The sequence below is a fragment of the Miscanthus floridulus genome, chromosome 5 (genome assembly GCF_019320115.1).
Source record: "Miscanthus floridulus cultivar M001 chromosome 5, ASM1932011v1, whole genome shotgun sequence".
Lineage (NCBI taxonomy): Eukaryota > Viridiplantae > Streptophyta > Magnoliopsida > Poales > Poaceae > Miscanthus > Miscanthus floridulus.
Window position 1 is genome coordinate 102,824,572 of NC_089584.1, and position 26,037 is coordinate 102,850,608.

The 26,037-nt window shown below is 49.5% G+C and overlaps 1 protein-coding gene and 1 pseudogene across 1 annotated transcript; one reads left to right on the forward strand and one right to left on the reverse strand.

The window, feature by feature from the left end:
* The first annotated feature begins 16,346 nt into the window (after window positions 1-16,346).
* On the forward strand, window positions 16,347-18,812 carry LOC136452824 (probable cytokinin riboside 5'-monophosphate phosphoribohydrolase LOGL1; annotated as a pseudogene).
* A 1,373-nt stretch (window positions 18,813-20,185) lies between these two features.
* On the reverse strand, window positions 20,186-25,783 carry LOC136450359 (casein kinase 1-like protein 2). The gene is made up of 14 exons (XM_066450761.1): window positions 25,356-25,783; window positions 25,207-25,247; window positions 24,453-24,522; window positions 24,216-24,364; window positions 23,608-23,703; window positions 23,437-23,507; window positions 22,988-23,049; window positions 22,770-22,833; window positions 22,614-22,698; window positions 22,414-22,540; window positions 22,233-22,312; window positions 22,074-22,131; window positions 21,859-21,995; window positions 20,186-20,955 (listed from the first exon to the last, which is right to left on the reverse strand). The coding sequence occupies exons 1-14, from the start codon at window positions 25,429-25,431 to the stop codon at window positions 20,659-20,661; spliced, it is 1,413 nt and encodes a 470-aa protein (XP_066306858.1). The 5' UTR covers window positions 25,432-25,783; the 3' UTR covers window positions 20,186-20,658.
* Between the last annotated feature and the right edge of the window lie 254 nt (window positions 25,784-26,037).

Sequence of the window (26,037 nt, forward strand, 5' to 3'; positions counted from 1 at the left end):
TTTGAAAAATTGAATCATGCGAGGCCTTGCAGATTCAAAGTTTCTTTTTAGAATATTTTGAAAAATGTGGGTTATGCATTCCTTGTCCAAACTTATTCAACCATATTCTGATCAAAGTAACATAAATTGTGAGCAATGTACAGGGTATTTGGTTTGAGGAATGAGCTAGTCCATTATTTACTCATTCTTTACTTTTTTGTTGGTTTGCGGAATGGAATAGGTTGATGCATCGTCACCTCATTTGATGAATGAACTCATGATGCACTACCCTATCTAGGAATGGAGTGATTCCTCGAACCAAACACACTATTAGTCCATTATTCCCATTCCATATTATAAGACTGTTTTGATATTTCTTGATACATAGATTTTGCTATGAATATAAATATATACTTATGTTCAAGATATATAGTAAAATCAATATATCTAGAAAAGTAAAAAAATATCCTATAATTTAGAATAGAGGGGTACTCTATAGGTACTGGCCTGAAGGGGACCTCTTTGGGTGATGGAAAAGCCAGGGATCTCTTACCCATGGCGAGGAGTGTGCCGGTCCTGTGTTTTATAGGGCCCGGAGCAGCACACGCAATCAGGGCCCCCTAATACAACCATCCTAATAATAAATAATACTATATGAATATATATTAAATATTATAAATAAACACTTGAAATATATAAGCAATATTTTATGAAATAATTTATTTGTACTCAGTATCATTCAAAATCTTGTTTGATGTTGCATATAAATAGACATGTTTAATTTAGGACAAAAGTAAAATGATTTACTGCTTCTATTTCAAATTATAAGAAATTTTTGTTTTAGATTCATAGCCTTTGCTATGCACCTAGATATATGGTATGTTTAGAAAATATCTTATAATTTGAAACGGAGGCAAGCGAATGCTAGACCAGTTGGTTTGGCTGTGTGCTTTGCACCCTGCTGGCCAGAGTTCGAACCCTCTCGGGGGCGGATTTGTTGGCCGGAGGTGACGCAATTTATTTGCGCGTTGAAAAAAAATTCCCATCGTCTGCCCCACATCAGAGTACAGGTCTAAGGCCAGTCCAGTCTCACGGGAGCTGCGGTACCACTGTGTATGGGTGGGGCAGAGGTTCGGGGGTTTTCTCGACCTGCGTGAGAATGTCTTTTTCTAAAGCACGATGCCTGGGGCTGTCTTACACCCGTGGGTCGAGTATTTTTTAATTTGGGACAAAGGAAGTACATTTTACATTGCAACTGAGGGAGTACATATTAAATCACCTTAAAATTCCTTTTAATATTTATTTATGCAAAATTATCGCCGATCTAATAATAAACACTTAAACTTTAACATTCATTATTTATGCAAAAGTTGATCATCCATTTAGCACAACAGGAGGAATTAGCGATTCAGGATGGCCATTGGATTCAGAAATCTGGAGAGGAGGATGTGGGGGCGTGCAAGATTCTAAGACTGCGCCAGCGCGCCTTCTACTTTTTTTTGAGCAAAGCGTCAACGTTCTACTGGCTGGTTAGCTGCTGCTCAAAGCTCTACTACTGTCCAACACATGGCTGCTGGGGGCCCATTGGCATCGAAGGCCTAGAGCGGCCGCCCCGCTCGCCCTACCCCAGGGCCGGGCCTGAGTGAGAGCACTAGAGTAGGGTCTCATTTGGAGGGTGGGAGATGGTAGCCAGATCAGAATATGGGATGACCCCTGGAAACCAACAGGAGTCACGAGACGGCCTAGAATGCCACACTCTTAACAAAAACTCGGAGCTAATAATTCCAATTACATAAAAGGGAGGTGTTCTCGGAAGAAGATGTGGCAAATATTCTTGGCATTCCTATTCGGATGGGGATGGAGGATACTATTGCCTGGCATTTTGATTCCAATGGGTTTCTTCGTGAAATTGGCGTACCATGTACTTGATGATGAAGCTCAAAGGATGAAGCAGCGCCAACAAGGGAAGGAGTCCAATACACAGAACGATATTGCAGATGACATGGTCTGGAAGAGAATTTGGAAGATTTCTTGTCCACCGAAAGTGAAGTAATTTGTCTGGAGGGTTGCACACAACAGCCGGCCACTGAAGATGAGTATCAAACAACGCAACATTGATCTAGACACAAGGTGTCCTGTGTGCATGAGATTTGATGAGATGGAGCCGGCCACTGAAGATGAGTATCAAACAACGCAACATTGATCTAGACACAAGGTGTCCTGTGTGCATGAGATTTGATGAGATGGAGGTCACTTCTTCCTGAAATGCAAAGGTGTCCGTCAGTGTTGGAGGGAGATGAATATGGAGATGATCCGAGTGAGATTGTTAGCAAAAGAGAACTCAAAGGAGTTTGTCAGAGAGTGTCGGGTTCATAAAACCCGGGGTCTCTCGGGGACCGGCTTCCACGCCAAGGCTCGGCCCAAGAGTCTAAAACGACTGGTCGGAAGGGCAGCCCAGTCACCGACCGGAAGGTCTGGCCGAAGAGGAACAGCGCTCGCTCGTCGGCTACTTCGGCCCACCTCTCCGACCAGAGCGTTCGCTTCGACTCCAGCCGCCTCCGGACGGCCTCTCCGATCAGAAGGCCTGGCCCAAAACACTACTTCCGACTCCGACCCCGCGTCTCCGACCCGGGTTCGCAGGAACCCTGCTCACCGCTCTTCTCCGACCGGCACACTCAGAGCCGACTGGAGCCATCCGACCGGGGACGCCCGCTCGGTGGGAACCAGAAGACGTGCGGAGAAAAGCAAGGCAAGGCTCACAAGTCAAAACCACTGTACCAGGGACCATACCCTGCACGGAATAGTACTCTGCAGCCACCCTGACACAAACAGTATTGTAGGCGCCGACATCTCCCTCTACAGTATTGTAGGGGCCGCTAAAACTCCCATACGGTAAGGCCCCCCACGTGCCTCTAGGGCATCGATAGCGGTATGGGCGCTAGGATTTACCGTACCGGGTGAACATAGCGAGACTCCTCACATGCCTCTAGGCATCAAACAGTATTTGCAGGTACCGACGTCTACCATCCCTGAAAAAGGCAGCACGACCTCCCGCATGCATCTGACATTCTACAGTGACATCAACAGTGTTGTAGGCGCCTACCATTATCTTGTACCCGTCGGCGTGGGCAACAAGGCTCGGTAGGCGTGGGCAACAAGGCTCGGTAGCATACGTACCCTCACCCTCTCACTTGTAAAGCCATCCCCTTTATCTATAAAAGGGGACGCGCCCCCTCCAACAAAGGGAGAGCCCTTCTTGAAGATAACAAGCACCGATCAAGTTCACTAGCTCACGACCACAGAACCGCCGGGTTCGACTCCAAGCACACACTTGAACACTTACTCATAGCGCAAGCTCCCGTCGCTCCCGGCCCTTCCGACCGGAGCCGACCGGACCTCCTGTACACCCCTTCTTCCTCCTCTCGTTTGTAACCCCACAGCAAACTTCGAGCACCTGGGCTCAGGAATAAAGTCACTAACCGACCCAAACTAGGACGTAGGGCACGTTGCCTGAACCAGTATAAATCCTATGTCATTGAGTGCTAGGCCACCTCCGATCACAACGTACGGCAAAACTACAAATATTCACTAGTTGGTCACTTTCTGCACCGACAGTTGGCGCCGTCCGTGGGGAAGACGTTGTACGTTCAACACTTTTTGGTCATCGGATGGCCCACTTTTCCGCCACCCTCGCCGTGGCGGCTCGGGCGATACGATTCGCTTCGGCTCGCTGGAGTTTCCCGCACTCTCACCCGCTGGGATCGGGGTTCCACCCGTCTTCGAGCCATCCCAGGCCTTCCTCTTCGGAAGCCTAGGACTTCGTCGCCGACCGGCTCGGCATGCTACACCTCCGCGAGGAGGCTCACGTCCCGGCTACCCATCGGAGGAGCGCCCTCCATCAACTCCGGGACGCATGGCTTCGACGACGCGGCATCTGTGCTTCTTTCCGAGCAAACTCTCTGCTCAAACCCCGCTGTGAGTAATGTACACGCTGTTATTTACTTACTATTCTCTATCTTCCGCCGATTACCCAGAGGAACCCCGTTGTCCCCGATGCAACCACCGTACGACCGGTACCCCTACGGCCTCGCGTCTTCCACGGACATATACGCCCGGGGGCTCTAAAGGATGCCAGTGCTGCCCCCCTCTCGCATCCAAATTCGTGGAAATGGCGAGCAATGCTCCCACCTGTTTCCTCGACCTCATGGATGACGATGGCGAGAGTGACGGCTCCAGCATCGGCGACATGGCGCCTAGCCACCGTCCATCCTAGGAGTGCGCCATGGCAAACGCTTTGGGACACCCGCCGGTGGAAGCAGAGTCCTCACAGACTCGCACCTCACCGCGCTCTCGTATGGAGACCCTCAAGCTCACATGGGAGCACGGCGAGACACTACGACAACAGTGGCTGCACCAGCCACCAACTGCGTCGGCACGCCCGGCGCACCACACTGCGCCCCACACGCATAGACCGGCGAGCGGCGCCTGGGGGCGCACCCGTCGGGTCCGGCACAACACCATGGACAGGGGGACCGATCCCCCGTAGTTCGCTCGAGACGGTGAGAACAACGCCGCGGTGGCAATGCTTCTGCATGGCCTGTCCGAGCCAAACGACCCTCATGAACAGGCGATCCACCAGAACCTCCGGGCACTAGTGGAGACCGCCGCCGTTCAACAAGTGGAGTGCTCCATATCGTGACACCGACTCATGTCCTCGCTCTCCACCAGGGGAACGAGGACATGATAGATGGGTCGCTCCACCCGATCGCCGCTACAATCGCTAAGTGCGCCATAGGAGGCCATACTAGCACCTTGTCTTGACTCAGCGACCGCTCCACACCGATCACCTGTATTCACACAGCTCGGACCGAACCGAGACACACGCAGCAGCAACCGGAGTCCTAGCCCTGATGGCCTGGGACCACGGACCTTTGTCCAAAACCCCTCAACAAACGCCACTATCGCCGTGCTCTGACGGAGGCCAAGGCAAGGGCAAGGCCAAGCGTCGGGATCAGGACAAAGGCCCCTCCATGTAGAGGGGGAAAAAGAACAGAAAGAATCACCGCCGACCGGCCAACTCCGCGTTGGTCGCCACGACTGATCATGCGGGCACGCAGCCCTCAGCAGGGCCCTTCCGGCCACTTCCACGAGCTCATGGAGAGCCCATGCACCAACCACGACTACCCCGTAAAACACCTCTACAAGGACTGCCAGCTCCTCAAGCACCTTCTACGGCAGACCGGCAGGCCGAAGGAAGAAAAAGGCAAGGAAGCAGCAACCAAGAAAGGGGGCGTAGCGGGCCAGGATCCGGACTGACTGAAGGACGAAGTGATCTGACCGGACGCGTACCGACCGAAGGACGACAACGACGCCCATCTCTCCGAACTGACTGGAATAGCTATGTCGTTTTTTCCTAAAGCTTCAATCTTACCATTGTTTACTTAGTATATGCTCCTGTAAAAGCACCCCGACCCGAACACTTTTCGGCCTGGGGCGCTCGGGGGCTCCACTAGGGTACACTACTATCATTATGCTTAATGACTACCTCCCTGTTTTGTTTACATATGGTGAAATTCCTTCCTACCCAACCAACGGGATAGTTTGTTCCTTAGTTTTGCTTTACGTAGCTTTGCTTTAAAAACATTCCAACCAATCGCACCCCACCTTTCCCTATGGTTACGAGCAGCCGAGCCTCACGGGCCACGCCCCGGGCTCCCAAGATCGTGGCCTACGGGACAAACTGGGCAGGTACGAGAAAAAAGAATAAAAACAAAATTATGCTAAGGGAAAACTGAGGAACGAAAGGGAACAGGCTCCCCCGAACGGAGCAATTCCATCACAGAAAACAAAACTCGATGGTAGTCATTAAGCACACAGTAATGTTTACACGGGGGCTCCCCCACAAACTTAAACTTCTACCTTCACTAAATTACTTATATTTTGCAAGCTATTGGACCGGCCCGGCGGCATCTGCTGTCGGAGCGACCGACGAGGGCACGGGCTGCTCACTCCCCGGGGCACGACATTCGGCTCGGTCGGGCTAGGGCGATGTTCACCTCCGACCCAGGCTCTGCACATCTGTAGACTGGGCAGCGTCCTCCCCACGCATGCTTCTGGCCATGTCTTCACGATGGACTGTCCATCACCCACTGGGCAGAGACTTGCTCCGCCACCGAACCTTGCGTGCGGCAGCAAGCTCTCCCCGATCGATTGGATGTCCTCCATGCTCAAGCCTTCGGCATACCCACTGTAGATGGCAGCGAAGTTCCAGGTTTGGATGGTGCGTCGCCACCGAAGTCAGCACCCCCGACTGCTCCATAGAACAGCCCGCTCCTGATAAGGTCCCGAACCACATCTAGGACCTCCGCCAGCTGGACCGCGGGCGCGCTAGTGCTGGGCGCCGACCCGAAGATCGTCCGAGACGACAAGCTAGGGCAACATTGTGGATCTGGTCAAGATCCCCCTCGAGAGCACGTCGCTCTTCACGGGACTTGGCCAGTTCCTCTGCATTCCGGCTGAGGGTCACCTTGATCATCTCCAGGTTCTGCTCCAGCGTCTTCACCTTTCCACCCAGCTCTGAGAGAAGAGCGACAAGCTCAGAAACAGACTAAGGAAAAAACCAACAACGAAGAACAGAAAAGGCACGTACCGACGTAGGAAGTTCTCAAGGATGGAGAGATCCTCTGCCTACTGGGCCACCTGCTCGCGCAGCCGGGCACTCGCGTCCTCCGTCCCCATCACCCGACCTCAGAGCACGAGCACCTCCTGGTCCGCCTCCGACCGGGCCTTCCACTCCGCCTCTAGGGCCTTCCGTGCCGACTCCTAGGGCGTTCTGCGCTGACACCAAAGCAGCCTGCTCCGGCTCAAGGGCCACCTAAGGACTCTCGCAACGCCGCCTCGGTGTTCACCAAGGACTGTCCGCAACCCCACCTCGGTCTCCACCTGACGGGCCTTCGCCGCCTCAAGCCCTTGCTCGGCGGCAGTCGCCCACTCAGCTACACGCTGCCCCTCCGATCAGGTCATGAAGGAGTCTTCCTGCAAAAGCCCCCTCATGGCAGCGTACTGCCAAGAGGTGCGTAAGCTCGAGGACAAATTCCAGGGATCGAACTGCATCACGTCCCTCGAAGGGACAACTGATGCCGTCGATTACCTTAGCAAAATTGGCCGCCAGGCGGGATCCATCCCCAAGTGGGGTCTTCATCAATGATGCCCACGAGCCGTCTGCCCGCATCCTGGAAAGTCCGATCTAGACACACCCTGACGCCCAGCCGGCGCTCAGGGGCTCAGACCCCAACGCCAAGCCAGCGCTCGGGGGCTCCGATCCAGTACCTCTATGACGACGTCACCCGCGAATATCGCCTGTATTGGCACTCGATCAAACCAACTAGCGAGTACCGCTACTCGCCTACCTCCTCGAGGAGGTTCTTCCCACCCGAAAGGACTGAAGCCTACTGGATCGCTCGACGCGCCAAGACCTTCGTCGCGCTCGGTGACAAACTCTACAAACGGAGTCCGTCAGGGGTACTCATGAAGTGTATCCCCACCAAACCAGGGGAAGTAGCTCCTCCTCAAGGTCCACGCTGGAATTTGTGGACATCACGTGGCCCCAAGGTCGCTTGGTCAGAAAAGCCTTTCGTCAAGGATTTTTACTGGCCCACCGCTGCTACGAGATGCAGAGGAGGTCATCCGCAGATGTGAAGGATGCCAGTTCTATGCTCGGCAAACACATCTGCCTACACAGGAACTCCAAACCATCCCCATCACCTGGCCATTCACGGTCTGGGGCCTCAACATGGTGGGACCCCTCAAAAAGGGCCCAGGCGGTTTCACTCACCTACTCGTAGCAGTCGACAAATTCACCAAGTGGATAGAGGCCAAGCCCATCACAAACATCCGCTCGAAAGAGGCGGTCAAATTCTTCCTCGACATTATCTACCGGTTCAGCGTTCCTAACTGTATCATCACTGACCACGAAACCAACTTCATCGAAAGAAGTTCCTAGACTTCAGTGACGGATACAGCATCAGGATCGACTGGGCCTCGGTCGGACATCCACGAACCAACGGTCAGGTCGAGCGCGCTAATGGCATGGTCCTCCAAGGACTCAAGTCATGCATCTTCGACAGACTCAACAAATACGCCGGACGATGGATGGCAGAGGTCCCAGCAATCCTCTAGAGCCTAAGAACGACCCCGAACCGATCCACAGGGTTCGCGCCTTTTTTCCTGGCTTACGGAGCTGAGGCAGTGCTGCCCTCCGACCTCGACCATGGCGCCCCAAGAGTGAAGGCTTTCGACCACGACCGAGCCACGGAGGCTCAGCAAGACGCAGTCGACCTACTCGAGGAAGCCCACGAGACGACCGTCATCCGCTCCGCTCGCTATCAGCAAACTCTCCGCAGGTACCACGAAAGAAAGATCAGGGGGAGAATCCTCGAAGTTGGTGACCTCGTACTCCGGAGGACCCAATCGACAAAGGAAAAACACAAACTCTCTCCGCCATGGGAAGGACCCTATACGGTGACTAAAGTAATCCGACCGGGCACCTACCGACTGGAGGACGACAACGGCAGCGCTCTCACCAACACTTGGAACATTGAACAACTACGTCATTTTTCCCCTAAAAATTTGGTATTACCGCCTTTTTTAGTCAACACTTACTCCTGAAAAGCACCCCAGCCTGAATAGTTTCAGCCCAAGTCGCTCGGGGGCTACATAAGGGCATAATACCGAATATTACCCATAATACCGAATATTACCTCTGTTTTTATTATCACATGGTAAACAAATTTATCCCCGAATGGAAGCACATTTCCTTTCCTTTAATTGTCCTACGTAACTTTGTTCTCACTCCTAACCGAACGCATCCCGCCACGACCTATGGCTACGAGCAGTCGAGCCCCGCGGGCCATGCCCAGGCTCTTAAAAAAGCTGCAGCCTATAGAACTAACGGGCAGGTGTGAAAAAGAAAGGACAAAAACAATAGCTACGCCAGGATAAAAACAAGGAACGGATAGTGATTCTGTCACAGAGAATAGGACTGATGTGTTCATTAATACAAAAACTATTCACACAGGGGCTCACGCACGAACGACGAGCGCGGGCCCTGGTCGGACATTTCTGACTGAAGCTCTCCGAACCCCATCACTCAAGCCATCAAGGTGAGCATGTGTTCATTAATACAAAAACTGTTCACACAGGGGCTCACCCACGAACGACGAGCATGGGTCCTGGTCGGACATTTCCGACTGAAGCTCTCTGAATCCCGTCACTCAAGCCATCAAGGTGAGCACTACCAACCCCCTCTATTTCCTTACAATCATTTCATACATCCATATGCGCATTCATTTCATACGCCCAAACCTCCCGGATGATTCGGTCCCTGAACCACCCAGGGGCTTGGGAACTAAGCATCGCACGTGCAGCGAAATGCATCACAACGTTCCGTGTTGCGTCACGAAGCGGCGGTTGCCTCATTCAACATGAGCAACCAACAGAGCCAAGGGAGAAAAACATAGAATAGCCCCGTGCGGCCCTCGCCCGGTCTGGCAGATCGGGTCATCTCAACCTTCTTGTTCGATCCTGAACCTCTCGCCAAACCCACAGAATCTCCATCGAGGGGAGGCCGTTAGGCCACCTGGGTCGGTCTTTGAAATGACCTAGGCATCTGCCGGGTTGCAGGTAAAGGAGTAGTGGAATGTCACAAGAGGGCTATGCCGACCCCATCATGAACGACGGACCCAGATTCCACTCGATCACACCTGTTAGTGAACTCACCGAGCGCGTCACTCGAGCCCGAGCGATCGAGACAAGCGACAAAACTCAGCCCCTCCGGTTGTGAGTTACCAAGGATGGGGTAACGCACATAACTCACACCAACCCCTACTAAGGCCCAACAGGGCTCGGGGGCTCAAGACAAAAAGCCTGGGATTGCGACCCCGAACTCGCCACTTCCGACTGCGCTCCAAAAACCTAGGTTTACGACCCCGATCTCGCCCCATCCGGCTACGCTTTCGATTGCGCTCCAAAAACCTAGGTTTGCGACCCCGATCTGGCCCCATCCGGCTACGCTTCCGACTACGCTCCAAAAAAACCTGGGTTTGCGACCCCAATCTCGCCCCATCCGGCTATGCTTCCGACTGCGCTCCAAAAACCTGGGTTTGCGACCCCGATCTCGCCCCATCCTGCTACGCTTCTGATTGTGCTCCAAAAAACCTAGGTCTGCGACCCTGATCTCGCCCCACGACTCCGACTCACCCGATCCCACAGCGCGCATCGACGCCAGGATTAGTGAGCTATGTCTCGTCCAAGACTGACTCCCTCGCTCGATCCCACGGTGCGCATCGATGCTAGGATCAGTGAGCTCTGTCTCGTCCAAGACTGACTCCCTCGCTCGATCCCACAGCGCGCATCGACGCCAGGATCAGTGAGCTCTATCTCGTCCAAATACCTTGACTGACTCCATCGCTCGATCCCATGGCGCGCATCGACGCCAGGATCAGTGAGCCATGTCTCATCCAAAACTAACTGCCTCACCCGATCCCACGGCGCGCATCGACGCCAGGATCAGTGAGCTCTGTCTTGTCCAAGACTGACTCCCTCGCTCGATCCTATGGCACGTATCGCCGCCAGGATCAGTGAGCCCTGTCTCATCCAAAACTAACTGCCTCACCCGATCCCATGGCGCGCATCGACGCTAGGATTAGTGAGCTCTGTTTCATCCAAAACTAACTGCCTCACCCGATCCCACGGCACGCATCGACACCAGGATCAGTGAGCCCTGTCTCGTCCAAAACTAACTGCCTCACCCGATCCCACGGCGCGCATCGACGCCAAGATCAGTGAGCTATGTCTCGTCCAAAACAAACTGCCTCACCTGATCCCACGGCGCGCATCGACGCCAGGATCAGTGAGCTCTGTCTCGTCCAAAACTAACTGCCTCACCCGATCCCACGGCGCGCATCAACACCAGGATCAGTGAGCTCTGTCTCGTCCAAATCTAACTACCTCACTCGATCCCACGGCGCGCATTGACGTCAGGATCAGTGAAGCTCTATCTCGTCCAAAACCCTTGACTGACTCCCTCGCTCGATCCACGGTGTGCACCGACGCTAGGATCCACGAGCTCCCTCTCACCCAATCTCTCAAAACGACTAAAAACCGCCTCGGCTGCACAACGACGCCTTGGTCGACAAAACTCCGTCTCAAACGAAAAAACTCCCCCACTGACAACACAGGAAACCCCCATACGGTTCTGCCCGAACTGCCCGGGGGCTCGGGGGCTACACTCGCGGGTGCGCTCGCGCCCACCCGCCGACAAGACAAAAATTCCCCGGACGATTCTACCCGAATCACCCGGGGGCTCCTGTCGGGTTCATAAAACCCGGGGTCCCTCGGGGACCGGCTTCCACGCCAAGGCTCGGCCCAAGAGTCTAAAATAATATGCCAGAAGGGCGGCCCAGTCACCGACCGGAAGGTCTGGCCGAATAGGAACAGCGCCCGCTCGTCGGCTACTTCGGCCCACCTCTCCGACCGGAGCGTTCGCTTCGACTCCAGCCGCCTCCGGACGGCCTCTCCGATCAGAAGGCCTAGCCCAAAACACTACTTCCGACTCCTGACCCCGCGTCTCCGACCTAGGTTCACAGGAACCCTGCTCACCGCTCTTCTCGACCGGCACACTCAGAGCCGACTGGAGCCATCCTGACCGGGGACGCCCCGCTCGGTGGGAACCAGAAGACGTGCGGAGAAAAGCAAGGCAAGGCTCATAAGTTCAAAACCACTGTACCAGAGACCATACCCTGCACGGAACTAGTACTCTGCAGCCACCCTGACACAAACAGTATTGTAGGCGTCCGACATCTCCCTCTACAGTATTATAGGGGCCGCTAAAACTCCCATACGGTAAGGCCCCCCACGTGCCTCTGGGCATCGATAGCGGTATGGGCGCCAGGATTTACCGTACCGGGTGAACATAGCGAGACTCCTCACATGCCTCTAGGCATCAAACAGTATTTGCAGGTACCGACGTCTACCATCCCTGAAAAAGGCAGCACTGACCTCCCGCATGCATCTGACATTCTACAGTGACATCAACAGTGTTGTAGGCGCCTATCATTATCTTGTACCCGCCGACGTGGGCAACAAGGCTCGATAGGCGTGGGCAACAAGGCTCGGTAGCATACGTACCCTCACCCTCTCACTTGTAAAGTCATCCCCTTTATCTATAAAAGGGGACGCGCCCCCTCCAACAAAGGGAGAGCCCTTCTTGAAGATAACAAGCACCGATCAAGTTCACTAGCTCACGACCACAGAATCGTCGGGTTCGGACTCCAAGCACACACTTGAACACTTACTCATAGCGCAGCTCCCGCCGCTCCCGGCCCTTCCGACCGGACCTCCTGTACACCCCTTCTTTCTCCTTCTCGTTTGTAACCTCACAGCAAATTTCGAGCACCTGGGCTCAGGAATAAAGTCACTAACCGACCTAAACTGGACGTAGGGCACGTTGCCTGAACCTATATAAATCTTGTGTCATTGAGTGTCAGGCCACCTCCGATCACAACATACGGCAAAACTACAAATATTCACTAGTTGGTCACTTTCTGCATCGACAGAGAGATTCTGCACTTCAAACCGAAAACTGAGCACCAAAGTTTTCTTGCTTCTATGGAAGTGGTGGGACATGCGGAATCTGAACACTAGACAGATATGGAGTCCTCAGAATGGCAGGAGATCAGATGAAGAATGAGCAGTCCAGAGCTGTGCCCAATCTGAACACTAGACAGCTATGGAGAGCACCATTGATGGATTGGCTGAAACTCAACTTCGATGGGGGGTTTTGTCCAAAGTCGAAGGTGGGTGCTTGGGAGTTCATTATTCACGATTATACTGGGGAATGTGTGCTGGCCGGGGCTGGTAACGAAGGACGAATATATGATGCCTTAATGACAGAGATTGTAGCATGCATGAAAGCCCTGGAGTTGGCTGAGCAACACGGGATATCTCACATTGTGCTTGAGACAGACTCATGTCAGCTGGAGAATGCAATTCGAATCACGTCGAGGGATCTCAGCCCGAGTGGAGTGCTCTTCAAATTTTATACATGTACCATCGTGCTTGTAATTCGGTTGCGCATAGGATTGCTCAGTCAGCTAGGAATTGGGATCTGAGACAGTTGCATGTCTCGGCGGACACCCTCCCAAACTTTGTAAATATTGCAGAAGCTCGCGATTCAGCTGAGTCATCTGTTATTAATATGAGGCCGTAGAGCCAACGTTTGAGCTCAAAAAAAAAGTTGCTTTAGTGAATCGTTGACTTGTTTAACTGCAACCAGCTGGTGGCAGAATTTACGCTTCAGAAAGCATGATGCGTGCCAGAGTTTATATGCTTTTATAAAGCAATAGCTAGAGGATCCAATCTGCTGGGTGTCATAGAAAATACGGTAAGAAATCTGGGAAGGAGATTTTGCAGAGTGGTTGCAATCACTAATCAGGCTGCAGGAAGAGAAAGAGAAATGAGAACCTATTTACTAATCTGGTATTCTTTGATCCACCCCCGGTTTGCTGTCATCAGTTTACCTTCACTCCTTGAGCAACTGTAGGCCGCCCTCTCTCTCTCTCTTTTGATAGGACTGTAGGCCGCCCTCTTGTGCAGATTATCTGGGTGTCGGCAGACGGCGACACATGTCTGCAGATCCACCGCAGAATCCTTGAGGATCTCCCATGGTTAGTACTGTAATGGTGCCTGTGCATAGCGTTCGGAGACAGAGGGCAGGCCTGGCTTGGGTTGCGGTGGCTAAATTTAGTCATTTCTAAATGTTTTAGTCCTATTTAGTCACTCTAGAGTTGTTAGAGAGAATTAAAACTCTTTTAGACATATTTAGTCATAGCGTTTGTGTAAAAAGTAATTAAATGGAACTAAATTGATAGATTTAGGAACTCTTAGGTGAAGCAAACACCCCCTTAGAGCCCGCAAAAGTATTCGGATTTGGAAGATGTGTGTGCTCCATGTGCTCGCAACACCTCCAACCACGATGAAACCTAGGGACTAAACAAAGCGCCGGTGGCTTCCCTAATCCCCTGCAATCCCAGGCCATTCGTGGCATGTTTAATCTCCCTTCTGCCCGCCGTGCCGCTGCGCAGCCCGGCTCCTTTCCATACCCTATACAAAAACAAACCAGTCGGTCCCGAGGGCGAGACGAAAGGCAGCGCTTGGCCCCGAAACAGCGAGAGTACGTAGCTGCGATTCGCGTCAGTACGTGTCCTCTGTCGTCTCGGGCACCGGCAGCAGCAGATTCTCCGAGCTTTCCACGATGCCGGTGGCGTTTGCGTCGGGCGGCGACCGCCCGGCACGGTGTCGTCGCCCCAGACCTGTCCTGCCAACATCTATCAACAAGAGTGTTAGGATGGCATGGTAATGAATTCTTGGAATGTTTGCTAGATCTTGTGCAGCAGGCTGTTAGACCACGTTTCAGTATTTGGATAAGCTGCCGGTGTCGGGACTCGGGAGGGGCAGAAGAAGAGGTCGAGAAACGCAGAGAGTCTGCCAGGAGTTGTTGCGGTCAGCGACTCAACATTTGTACGGTACAATCTTTTTCTCTCATAATAAAATAGCATTAGCCGACTTATCAGGACAGCAGCGAAATAGCTCTGGTCCTGCCTAACAACATACGCTCGTTTGAGCTGTTGCGATGGTCAAGGTCAACAGCAAAGGGATTGCGATTCACACACAAAAAAGGGTGATTGCGATTTTGTTTTTCCATAGGACCGTGATATAAACATGTGAGGAAGCTGAGAATTTATTTGTTTTTGAAGGGAGGAAGCTGAGAATTTACGATGGCAAATTTAGAGCATGTCCAATAGTGTGCGTTAAACTTTATAAATCATTATTTAGAGAGTTATTTAAGTAAAATCACTCTATATCTTTTATACCATTCAATAACTTTTTTATATCCTGTGAACACTTCAGAAAGCCAAATCCGTTCTCTATGTCTAGCTAGCAAGAAATCCAAAATCCCACCAAATGGCTCACGATTTACCGTGGCAAGACACACCCACCGCGAGATTGAGATTTCACTCGCGTTTTTCGTGTCGAGGGGTGGAGGCCAAATCACGATACCACACCACACGGTCACCACGCAGTGGTCCCCAAGCGTGCACGATGTTAATACTTGGATATCTAAATAAATAAGCTGTTAGAAAATATTTTTTACTAGTCTCTATTCCTATCGATGATAAAGGATATTAAGAGGCTTTTGGCGCCGTTCCGGCCTTACAGGTGGGTCCGTTTTCTTTCTCTCCTCTTTTCCTCTCCCGTTCTCTCTCACGTCTCTGTCTTCGGCGCCGCTCGACGCTGGCGTGGCTCGTCGTCGTGTCGCGCTGCCCCACCCCGAGCAACTCCGTCCGTGGCCAGTCCGCCCATCCCCGCGCCGTGCCGCTCCGTGCCGGTAGGCGAGCCCGCCCCGAGCACCAGCGCCGTGCCGCGCCCCGGCCCGCGCCCCAGCCGGCCGCGTGCCGCCCCGCGCGCCCGAGCCCGCCCCGAGCACTGGCACCGCGACTAGCCGGGCCCCGTGCGCCGGCCGGCCAAGGGCCGCCCCGCGCCCCGCCCCGCGTGCCAGCCGTAGCCCACGCCCGTCCCACTCGCCGGCCACCGCGCCCCATCCCGCTCGCCGGTGAGCCGCGCCCCGGGCCGCCGAGCCCCACGCGCCGTGCTACGCCGCGCCGGTCGGGAGTGCCTGGTCGCACCCATCCCCACCCCGCGCGTCGAGCCGCGAGGCGCCGTGCCCTGCCCATGACTGTTGCGCCGCCCTACGCGTCGTCAAACCCGGATGGCCGCGACCGCGCCGGCCCCTGCTGCGCCGCCCTCCCTTGCCCGCTCCACAAGGGCAGCGGGGACCGTAGGCCGATAGCGGGGTGCCGTTGCCGGTCTCCTGTGGCCGCCCGCCCCCGCCAGCTTGGCCACTCCGGTTGCCGGCCGGGTGCACGCGTGGGCGCACGACAGCTTCCCCGCCAGCCGTCTCTGCCTCTTGTCGACCAGCTGTGCCTCCCCTGCACTCGAGGTACATTAGTTTTTAAATTTTGTTATTTAATAGTGGTTATTAGTTGGTTAGTGTGGTAGTGATTTAGATAGGTAGAAAGATATTTAGATTGATAGGTTGATTGATGGATACTTTACATAGTTAGATATATAGTTAGTTACATAGTTATATAGTTAGTAAGATAGTTAGTTAAATAGTTATATACTTAGTTACATAGTTAGTTAGATAGTTACTTGACATAATTAGTTAGTAGTACTTAGTAGTTAGTAGTGAATTGATAGTATCTATTTAGTTAGTTATTACATACAAGAGACCTTGTACTTAGTATGCCATGTGGGCTCCTGTGGTGCAATCTGGGGCCACTGGAGTTGACTCGGCAAATTGATTGCGCGATTATTAAACAGCACGATCGCGTCCTTTCATTTGAAGCTCCCCCGTCCTCGAAGGCAGAGAAGCCAAAGCCGAACACCTCTCCTAGCCTCCGTCCCGCCGCCACTGCCCGCTCCGCTCCTCCGCCATGGGCGACACCGCGGCTGACGCGCCAGAGCCGAGCAGGTTCGGCAGGATCTGCGTCTTCTGCGGCAGCAACCCCGGCAATCGCGCCGTCTACGGGGACGCCGCGCTCGACCTCGGCAAAGAGCTGGTAATGCGCCGCCGATGGAAAGGCTGCGCCCGCGGTCGCTTCAAAATTTCTTGTCTTTGGCTGGATTGCCTGGTCGCTCGCTCACGCAGTCACGCTCCCTGGCGGGATTCCGCGGGTTCTCGTCTTTTCAGGTGGCGAGGGGGATCGATTTGGTCTACGGCGGCGGCAGCGTCGGGCTCATGGGCCTGATCGCGCAGACGGTTCTTGATGGCGGCTGCAGTGTCCTCGGGTACCTGCCTACCTGCACATCCTGGAGAATTCTGCTTCTGTTCAGTTCTTCAGAACTGGCAAACTTCATGATCGAACTCTTCAATCTGTCTAACGTGTGGCTTCCCTGTTTGATCCGTTTGCAGGGTGATTCCAAGAGCACTCATGCCGCTTGAGGTGTGTATTAAATATTAGCTGTCCTTTTTGTCTGTCCTATTCTTTGTGTATGTGTAGAACTATCGATTGTTACGTCATTGTTAATTCTACTAGTATCACTCTGCTCTAGTGGCTAATTGGTTCACAGGAGAGAATGATATTTAACTAACTGCAAAACAAATCTCAGCTCAAAAATAGAATCTGGCTCGCGTTTGGTTTTGTACTTGCTTACAGGTGGTTCATATGAAATTTTTCCACGAATTTGGCCCTGGATGTTGGTTTCACATGATTTTGCTCTAGTATGTAGCAGCTCATGTAGTGCTATGTCAGTAGTGCTCTCCAAGTCACCATTTGATTCCTAAGGTTTGTTGGCTCAGATTGATTCATCTTTGCTTCTGGGGGTTGGCAATAGGTGAATAGGTGATCACTAAGGAATTGGAGCTAGGATTTAGGAGAGGTGAATTGCAGTTGCAGCCTATCAGTTTAGATTTTAGGGCGGTACAACTCGGAATTTTAATATTTACCACTGGATGGGTTTAATTATAAGAATGTGTAACTTGCCAATAGGACATCTCAACTTGAGAGGGGAAAGAGTGTGAGGCATAAAATTTTCCATTAGGCAGTAGATGATAGGTTTAGAATGATTGTCTATAGGTAACTCAAAAACTGAAGAGTTTGGAATGCGTCAAAGGCAACTAGGAAAACAAATATGCTACTCTTTCTAGGTACTTGCTTGCTCCCAAGTGAACCCGGAGTCCTATACATCATCTTCAATCATTTGGAACAATGATTTTGTTTTTCTTCTCAAACTAGATATCTGGTGCTAGCGTTGGAGAAGTAAAGGTTGTCTCCGATATGCATGAAAGGAAAGCTGAAATGGCGCGACAAGCTGACGCCTTCATTGCTCTTCCTGGTACACAATTTATATCTTTTTTTCTCTAGTACACGCTGACACTGACATCTATTTTGTTTGATGTGACAATGACGGTTTTCTGGACATCAGGAGGGTATGGAACAATGGAAGAGTTGTTAGAGATGATAACATGGTCACAACTAGGAATTCATGACAAACCAGTGAGTATTAGTATATGGCAGCAAACAAGTAGCTTATGGGCACTCAACAAGTAACTTATCTTGACATACTGCAGGTTGGATTGCTTAATGTTGATGGTTACTACGACCCGTTGCTCATGCTATTTGATAAAGGTGCGACGGAAGGTTTTATTAAGCTAGATTGCAGAGAGATAATTGTTTCTGCGCCAACTGCCCATGAATTACTGGAGAAAATGGAGGTGAGGTGACCTCATCTGCTTATTATACAATTCGGACACTCAGTTCTTTGGACATTGGACTTGTAGTTTGCCTCATTGACTTACATCAGTGCTTCTAATTCTCTTGGTTATACTCAGCACTACACTCGGTCACACCAGGAGGTTGCCTCACGGACGAGCTGGGAGATGTCAGAGCTGGGCTATGGAAAAGAGTATGTCAAGACACTTACCAAGACGAAATTCGTTCCTGGAGTATGTTCTTCGTCTAGCATTTAGTTGTTACTCGACTGCAGGCATCGGCTTTCAAGTATCATCTTTTGATCTACCTTTTTAGTTGGCACTCATGGTAGTATGGTACTTGTGCGCTCAATTGTTACTTCATCTGGTGAACAAGAGTATAAGAATTTGTGTATGTTATTCAACATTAACAGTGTTGGCAAAATCATATATGGTTACAGTAGTGTACTTTTGTTCACCGTGGTTACAATACTACACTTTGTACAATGAAGGAATTATGTTACTATTGTAATGTGTGGTCATCATTATGTTTTGTTGACGAATCTGAAGCACTTCATTCGGTTAATTTGTATAGATGAGTTTCATTCATTTACATCGGTTGAGGGTTTAAGTCATGAAGAAACAGAAACGTGTTTTTGCTTCAAATTTTCACTGTATTGGAATGCAACTTGTTGCAGCCGTCCTTTGCTTTATGGATATAGTTTGTGTAGTATTTTTTCACAACCACCGATCCCTAGTGATCGGTGAAACGAACTCACACGGCTTCCCTTCCCCCTGTTGTGCATGAGAGCGCAGCAGCATGGTCAGAACACAAACATTTCTCCGTATCAACATGGTTCTGCTCAGAGGGTGATTTTTCACTTATTTATTTTGCACAAGTTGTTTCCAACACCAAATGTTAAGGATTAATCTCATAGGGAAAAATTGACAGGAGATTGATTCAATTTAAATAGGTGTGCACGTGTTGTGACTTTACAAAAAGTGAAAGGCGAGCCACATGCCTGTTCGCATGCCACGAAGCGAACGGGCTAATGTAGCTAGGTCATGACGTAAGTGCTGCGACGCCAATGAAGATTTTGCAGCTTCAAACTCAAAGTGAGAAGATTGAGAGAGCGAGGAACGCCAGACAAAGGAACGGAAGAGAAGGGAGGAATGGATCAGGCGAGATGAGAGAGTGAGACAGAAGATTACTATATTATACACTAGCAAACATATCCGTGCGGTTGCAACCAAACGTAAAATTTGTTGTGTGGTGCTCATGACAATGATAATGAACCTATGTTAAATTAAATAAATTCTAAGACCCATACTACATGCTAGTGCAATAAAGGATTAATCATATATAAAAAAAACTAAAAATAAATTGACTCAACTTAAATAGCCAAACAGTTGGCTATTATCTTAACCTATTGTGAGTTTAAGAAAGATAAAAGACGAGCCACACACCACACATGCACCGCAGTTCAGGTGGGCAGGCTATTACATAAGTGGACATAAGCGGTTTTATAACTCACTATAAGCAAGAAGGGTGGGAGGAAGTGACGATGGACAGGCTACTACACAAGTGAACAAACATAGGCGGTTTTATAACTCACTCTAAGCAAGAGGGTGTGAGATCGAAGGACAACGAACTGAGGGAAAGAAGAGGATGAGAGGCGGATAATATAGGGATTAAGTATAAATATTGATATAGAAAGATTGGGTAGAGATAGAGGTATGGTTTTTAGACAGAATCCCTGCTGAAAGATTGGATAGAGAATTAGAGATATAGAAACGCAGTGAATCAACGTAGCTGCAGAATTGCACCAGAACGGAACCTGGATGCTCACTGGTGCTATAATATTTTGTCAGGGGTGTGAAAACTGAAGAGATGGATGAATAATCACAGGGGCAAATAACATCATTTGCCTTGACAGATCACATTACTAGTCAGGAACATGTTCAGACAAATTTGTCCAACGAACCGATTTAAAAATTCTACATGCTCGAATTCCAGTTTTCCAAATAAAGTCCTACCAGTTTCAGCTTTGTTGTCCCAAGATCCAGCAACTCAAAATGGAACATCTTACGGAATTAAACAATAAAATAGACTGATGAATCCGGGCGCCTGACATTCACACTATAAGAGACATTTACATAAATAACGATAACATTATGAGAGCTAGGCTTGAAGCGCCTCAGATAGGACCATTTATTTACCTTGGTCAGAGGACCACCTGAAACCGCACAGCACGTGACCAGATCCTCCTTCCAGCATTTTATTTCCTGTTGATCCAAAACTCAACAAGAAACACAATGCTTACCACCTGATTATGATTTTTACAGTGGATGTAGAATTTCTTGCAGCTCTAGTACTGGACCCTCTCGTCACCATCAAAATTAAGACCTTCAATGCCTTTGAGAGCAGAATCATAGTTCTTCACATTAGATGGATGCCGGCCTGAGGATGAGCGCTTTTGTTCTGCAGAATGGACAGGTGAGCTTCTCTGGGGACCTGAGGCTCTGCGGAATGCCCCAGGGCTTGCATCAGTTGTACGTGCTCGTGAAGGCTCAGAACTATAAGTGGCCACCACATCACGGCTACTTGAAATTACAGGCCTCCTTGAAGATCCACTTGACCTTCCCAGAAAGGTTGGTCCAGATATCTGAAGAGAAGCAGCAACCAAATTAAGCCCCAAGATTGAGCATCTTTTCTGCTGTTTATTTTAAGAATGGAGGTAATAAATTATGAATGTCATGAATCAAAGAAAAACAGTGTAACAAAGAAAATACAAATCATTGAGGTATACTACTATTACCAAGTCAAAACACAATAGTACGGATTCATCTAAACCAGCATTCATTAATCAAGAAATCAATTGAGTACTCTGTACAAAGTGATGTACAGGAGGACTCGATGAAATTGAAAACAGCAGCTGATAATTCCCAATGTTGGTGCAAAATCTTCAAAACCACCTATAGGTATTGACTAATCTCCGGATTCTTGTTCAAGATAATAACCTATCCAAAAATTCTGACAAATTTTCAGAACTGCAAGAACTGACCAGGATCTTGTAATGTTAACTAAATCATGTGTATACGAATGTTGCTTCCAAATTCCCCAACCCATTATCCCAAAGACCCCAACTACCAACACATAAAGCCTTTGTAGTGGTGTCCGCACTATGTTTGACGTGATATGCCCTCTGCTCACAAAAGAACATCATCGTGACGTAAACTGTCTCCACAATGCCACTTTGACCACTAATTTCTATTATAAAGTATATAAAACCCATGTATAATAATACCATGAAAATGTGGTCGCTGATAAATCGACAGTATCCATTTCATATGTTACAAATAGATATTCGAAGATAAAAGGTTAGATACCAAAAAGTTTGATGGCTCGCATCACAGAACAGTATGTGTACGTTGTGCTATTCCCAGAACAGTTTGTGTACATTGTGCAATGGAATAGCTTTATTACACAACGTCTACAACATGAAAAGTTGCCCCATCTTGCACACTTTTCCCATTATAAACAAAGGACAATATGACAACAAACTTACCACAGCATCTCTAGAAACAGTAGCATCATTCCCTACTGGTGCTTTCTGCTTAGATAATGTCCCCACGCTTGTAATTGGTAGTGGGGCACGACGCCGATCCATTGATGACCAACCACTAGTCCTTGCTTCCTCAGGGCCTGAAAGATAAACAATGAGCATTACTCAATCAAATGCTGAAATGCAAACAAGGCAAATGAAGGAGTGCACCAAATTACCTGATTGCCTGTCATTCTGTAATGCAGGTGCCAACCCAGAAGGCCCCGCGCCATGGCCCTGTAACAAAGGTAAGGCATCAAAGTTATCCCTGCAGATAGTTCACAAATGTGCATGTTTGGTGGGTAACTCAAGGAGGGAGCGTTGGAGAGGTTCACTACCACACGGGGTGGAGCAGTGGCTATTTGAGATTGTTGGTACTTCAGTATTGTCCAGTCAAATACATAGTCAAACTGAAAACCTGCAAAACAGAGTTCCAATAATGAACATGGGCGCACTTTTTTTCTCTTGGAAAGGGTACTGATATATCTTTAACAGTGAAAGCAAGGCAAAGGAACTGGCCTTCGCGAATGAAAAGGTCACGGAATAAACGCTTGAGGTATGAATAGTCAGGCTTGTCATCAAACCGCAGTGAACGACAATAATGGAAATATGATGCAAACTCAGTAGGATACCCACGGCATAGAGCCTGAAATAGATCGACAACATAAGGATTTCCCAGGGAAAAGTTCCAATTCCAGCTAAAGATGCACTGGACATACCTCAATTGATGTTGCAACTTTCTTCTCGCTAATTTTCTCATACTTTTGCTTCTTTGTTCCTGCTTTAAGACCTTGCCAAGGAAGGCTGCAAAAGAAAAAAAATGTTAACCTAAAATGGGATGCATACAAAAGGAGCAGATGACTGATCAAACTCACCTGCCCCTCAGGAAGTACATAAGCACATATCCAAGAGATTCCAAGTCATCTCTTCGGCTTTGTTCTAGCATTGAAACAAGAGAAAAATTTAGCCAGACCATATAGAATGCACCAGTACAAGGATCACTGAAGTTGCACTTTACAACATATATTGAAGAATAGTACAATGCATATCAAGGAAAAAAAGAACTTCAACTAATACTATATATAATTCTCACCAATGCCAAGATGAGTGTTCACACTAGCATATCTTGCAGTTCCTGTCAAGTTTTTGTTCTCCCTGCAGCATTTACAACCTAGTTAAAATTGCATGCGTGAATAGCTAGAAAAAAAGGTAAAGAAAACGACTAAGATATCTGCAAGATACAACTATCAAATTGCCACGACTGGCATCTTTTTAGTTATTTAGTCTATTTTTCTTCCCTCCACACTCATGTGAGGACTGAGATGTGTCTATTGTAATTACTAAGCATTATAGTAGTAACCAGATAGAAGTTGTGCTAACAAAAAGTTTGACAGGCTTAGAATTTCCGGCTTGGCCCTAGAAGACACAAGAGAAAAATGGGAAGTAACTTGAGCTAATTAGAAGAACACTAAACATGCTTACTACAGGAATGAACACAAAGCATATATATAATAACTCAGGAATGCTTAGATTATTCTATGCCTGTATGGGATGTGCTGATGCGTCGAGGTATCCCTGTATTTTTTAGCAAGGCCAAAGTCTATAACGTAGACCTGGATGAAAAACAGAACAAAACATAAAGTGGTTAATAAACCCAACAAAAACTGAAAAAGGAAATTGTAAGCACATGCTAAAGATGGTATTGACACCCACCTGATTAGCTCGTCTGCCAAGACCCATGAGGAAATTATCTGGCTTAATATCTCGATGCAGAAAAGACTTAGAATGAACAAATTCCACTCGATTTATCTACAAGTGAGGAGGGCAGATTACATAAAGCTCATCTGTCATAGGTGGGAAAAGGATAATGTATACAAACAGAATAATTCAACCAGAGAAGCAGAGATGCTTAGGAGGGAGAGTGTTCGATGTGGGAACCACAACGAAAGTACAAAAAAAAGGGCGTACCTAGTGCAGAGAGCTCCCGCTCTATGCGGGGTCTGGGGAAGGGTGTTAGTGGCAAGCCTTATCCTCGCCTGTGCAATGCGAGGAGACCGCGACTCGAACCCGGGACCTTCCGGTCACAGGCGGTAAGACTCACCGCTTGCACCAGGCCCGTAACATTATATAAAATGATTGATGATGATTTGTGTGCCTGTGTGCAAATGCAAGGTGCCAATGTGGATACTGGGTAGCAATGTCTGGGTCATAGCCATGAGAGCAGACACATATGGAGAGTTGACTCATACGGAGTACGATGGAAAAACACATGTACTAAAACTTTGAGAAGAAACGGGATTCAATTATGGCACTATGCATACCATCTGATCAGCGAGCATAAGTACAGTCTTCAGAGACAATTTCCTGCTGCAGAAATTGAATAGATCCTCAAGGCTTGGTCCAAGTAAATCCATAACCAAGACATTGTAGTCCCCTTCTACACCAAACCATCTGACGTTCGGTATTCCAGCTGTCAGAACAAAGATTGTCAGTCCCACCTGCCCTACATCATATTCTTACATCACAAAGAACATATGAACAGTCAAAAGCTTCCATACTTCCTCCTTGCAGAATCCTATAAATCTTTGATTCATAGAGCAGCTGAGGATGCTTTGTCTTCACATTTTCCTGTGAATACAGACAAGGGCAATCAAAAGCTGAGCTCATAAGCTGATACCAGTAACCAAGCTGAATGACCAAGCATTTATGCAGTAAATAGTTCATGAAAGCACTAAGCTACTACAAGCAACTCTACATTGCATGTATCAGGAATGCAGTCTCTCTCTAGACTTCATCCTCCAAAAATTGAAGGGCCAACTATCCTTTCCTGGTCATCTCTTGGTTCATCCATCTACCAGTCAATCAAGACACATCAGAGAATAGTCCAAGAGGTGCATCTCGTCACAATTAGCACCTACCAATATTATAGAGTGACCATAGCTGCACAAATCATTCAAGCCCTACCAAGTCAACCACAAGCGAGGTCAAGCAGAGCCAACATACTACTATGACCGATCCATCTGTTGAGAACGATAGGGGCTAATGCAAGCAGAACCAGAATCCAGAGCAAACCCATAGAGCTGGAGTTGGTACTGGACGGCTAGAAGAACACTGAAATAGCTACAAATTAAAACACCCGAAGTCCCAAACCAACACCTCGACTAACAGCAACTACATGCTGCAGTACCCAACAGTGGTCACCAAGATAAGATGCACTAACAAGCTGTACTACACAGCAGGAAGCTAAAACATCCAAAACTAGTATAATGTAACAAACATTTGCTGGCAATCCAGCAGCCAGAGAGCACGGACCAGCTTAATCGCAACCTCCTCGTTCGTCTGGATATTGGTGCCTGCATCCACAAACGACAGAGAGTCAGAGACAGAGCCATCTCATCAGCAGCAGCGGAAAGAGAGCACGGGCCAAAAAAATCTCTAGAGCACAAGCAGCGACTACGCACCGAGGTAGATCTCCCCGAAAGAGCCGCTCCCGATCTTGCGCCCAAGCCGGAACTTGTTCCCAACCCTCGGCTCCATTATTCCAGCACTCTCCCTTCCCAAAATCTCCCTAGCTAAGAACTGCTAAAAAAACGCGCTCTTTCACACCCAGAAATCTAGTTGCGGACCACAGATCGGCGGGGCTGTGCGGGGTCTCGGGGATCTGGCGGCGGGCGGCGGTGCACTCCCGTGCTACCTAGGGTTTGTGGATAGGGGCGAGGATGAGGGGGAGGCGGCGGCTGCCATGGCCGTGCGGGGGCAGGCGGGCGGTCCGTGCGTACACACGCATCCGGTGGTGGAGTGAGTCCAATCCTCGGTTTTTCGGGGGATGTTGAGAAGTAGACGAAGCAAAGCGAAGCAAGAGAAGGAGTAAAATAAGGGAGAGAGAGAGAGAGAGAGAGAGAGAGAGAGAGAGAGAGAAAGAATACTGGAGCAGTTTGGCCTTTCGATGTCCATCTATGCGGTCGGCTGTTTTGCGTTTTGGTCCCTCCATTTAGTCGCTTTCCATGTCGCTATCGACCATGGTGGACTGTTCCTCGAGTGTTATTATTGCTGGGTGCACGCAATGGAGTACCGTACTATATTATCCTGACCGGCCGATGAGGTGGCAGACTCTTGTTTTGTGCTACTATGAAACCTGGCATC

Coding starts and splice junctions, on each gene's coding strand:
- LOC136450359 (XM_066450761.1), bottom strand. CDS start 25,431: ATGGAGCCGAGGGTTGGGAACAAGTTCCGGCTTGGGCGCAAGATCGGG. Junction 24,523..25,206: donor AGGAGGTTGCGATTAAGCTG/GTCCGTGCTCTC, acceptor CTGTATTCACAG/GAAAATGTGAAGACAAAGCA. Junction 23,050..23,436: donor CATCAGCACATCCCATACAG/GCATAGAATAAT, acceptor TAAATGCTGCAG/GGAGAACAAAAACTTGACAG.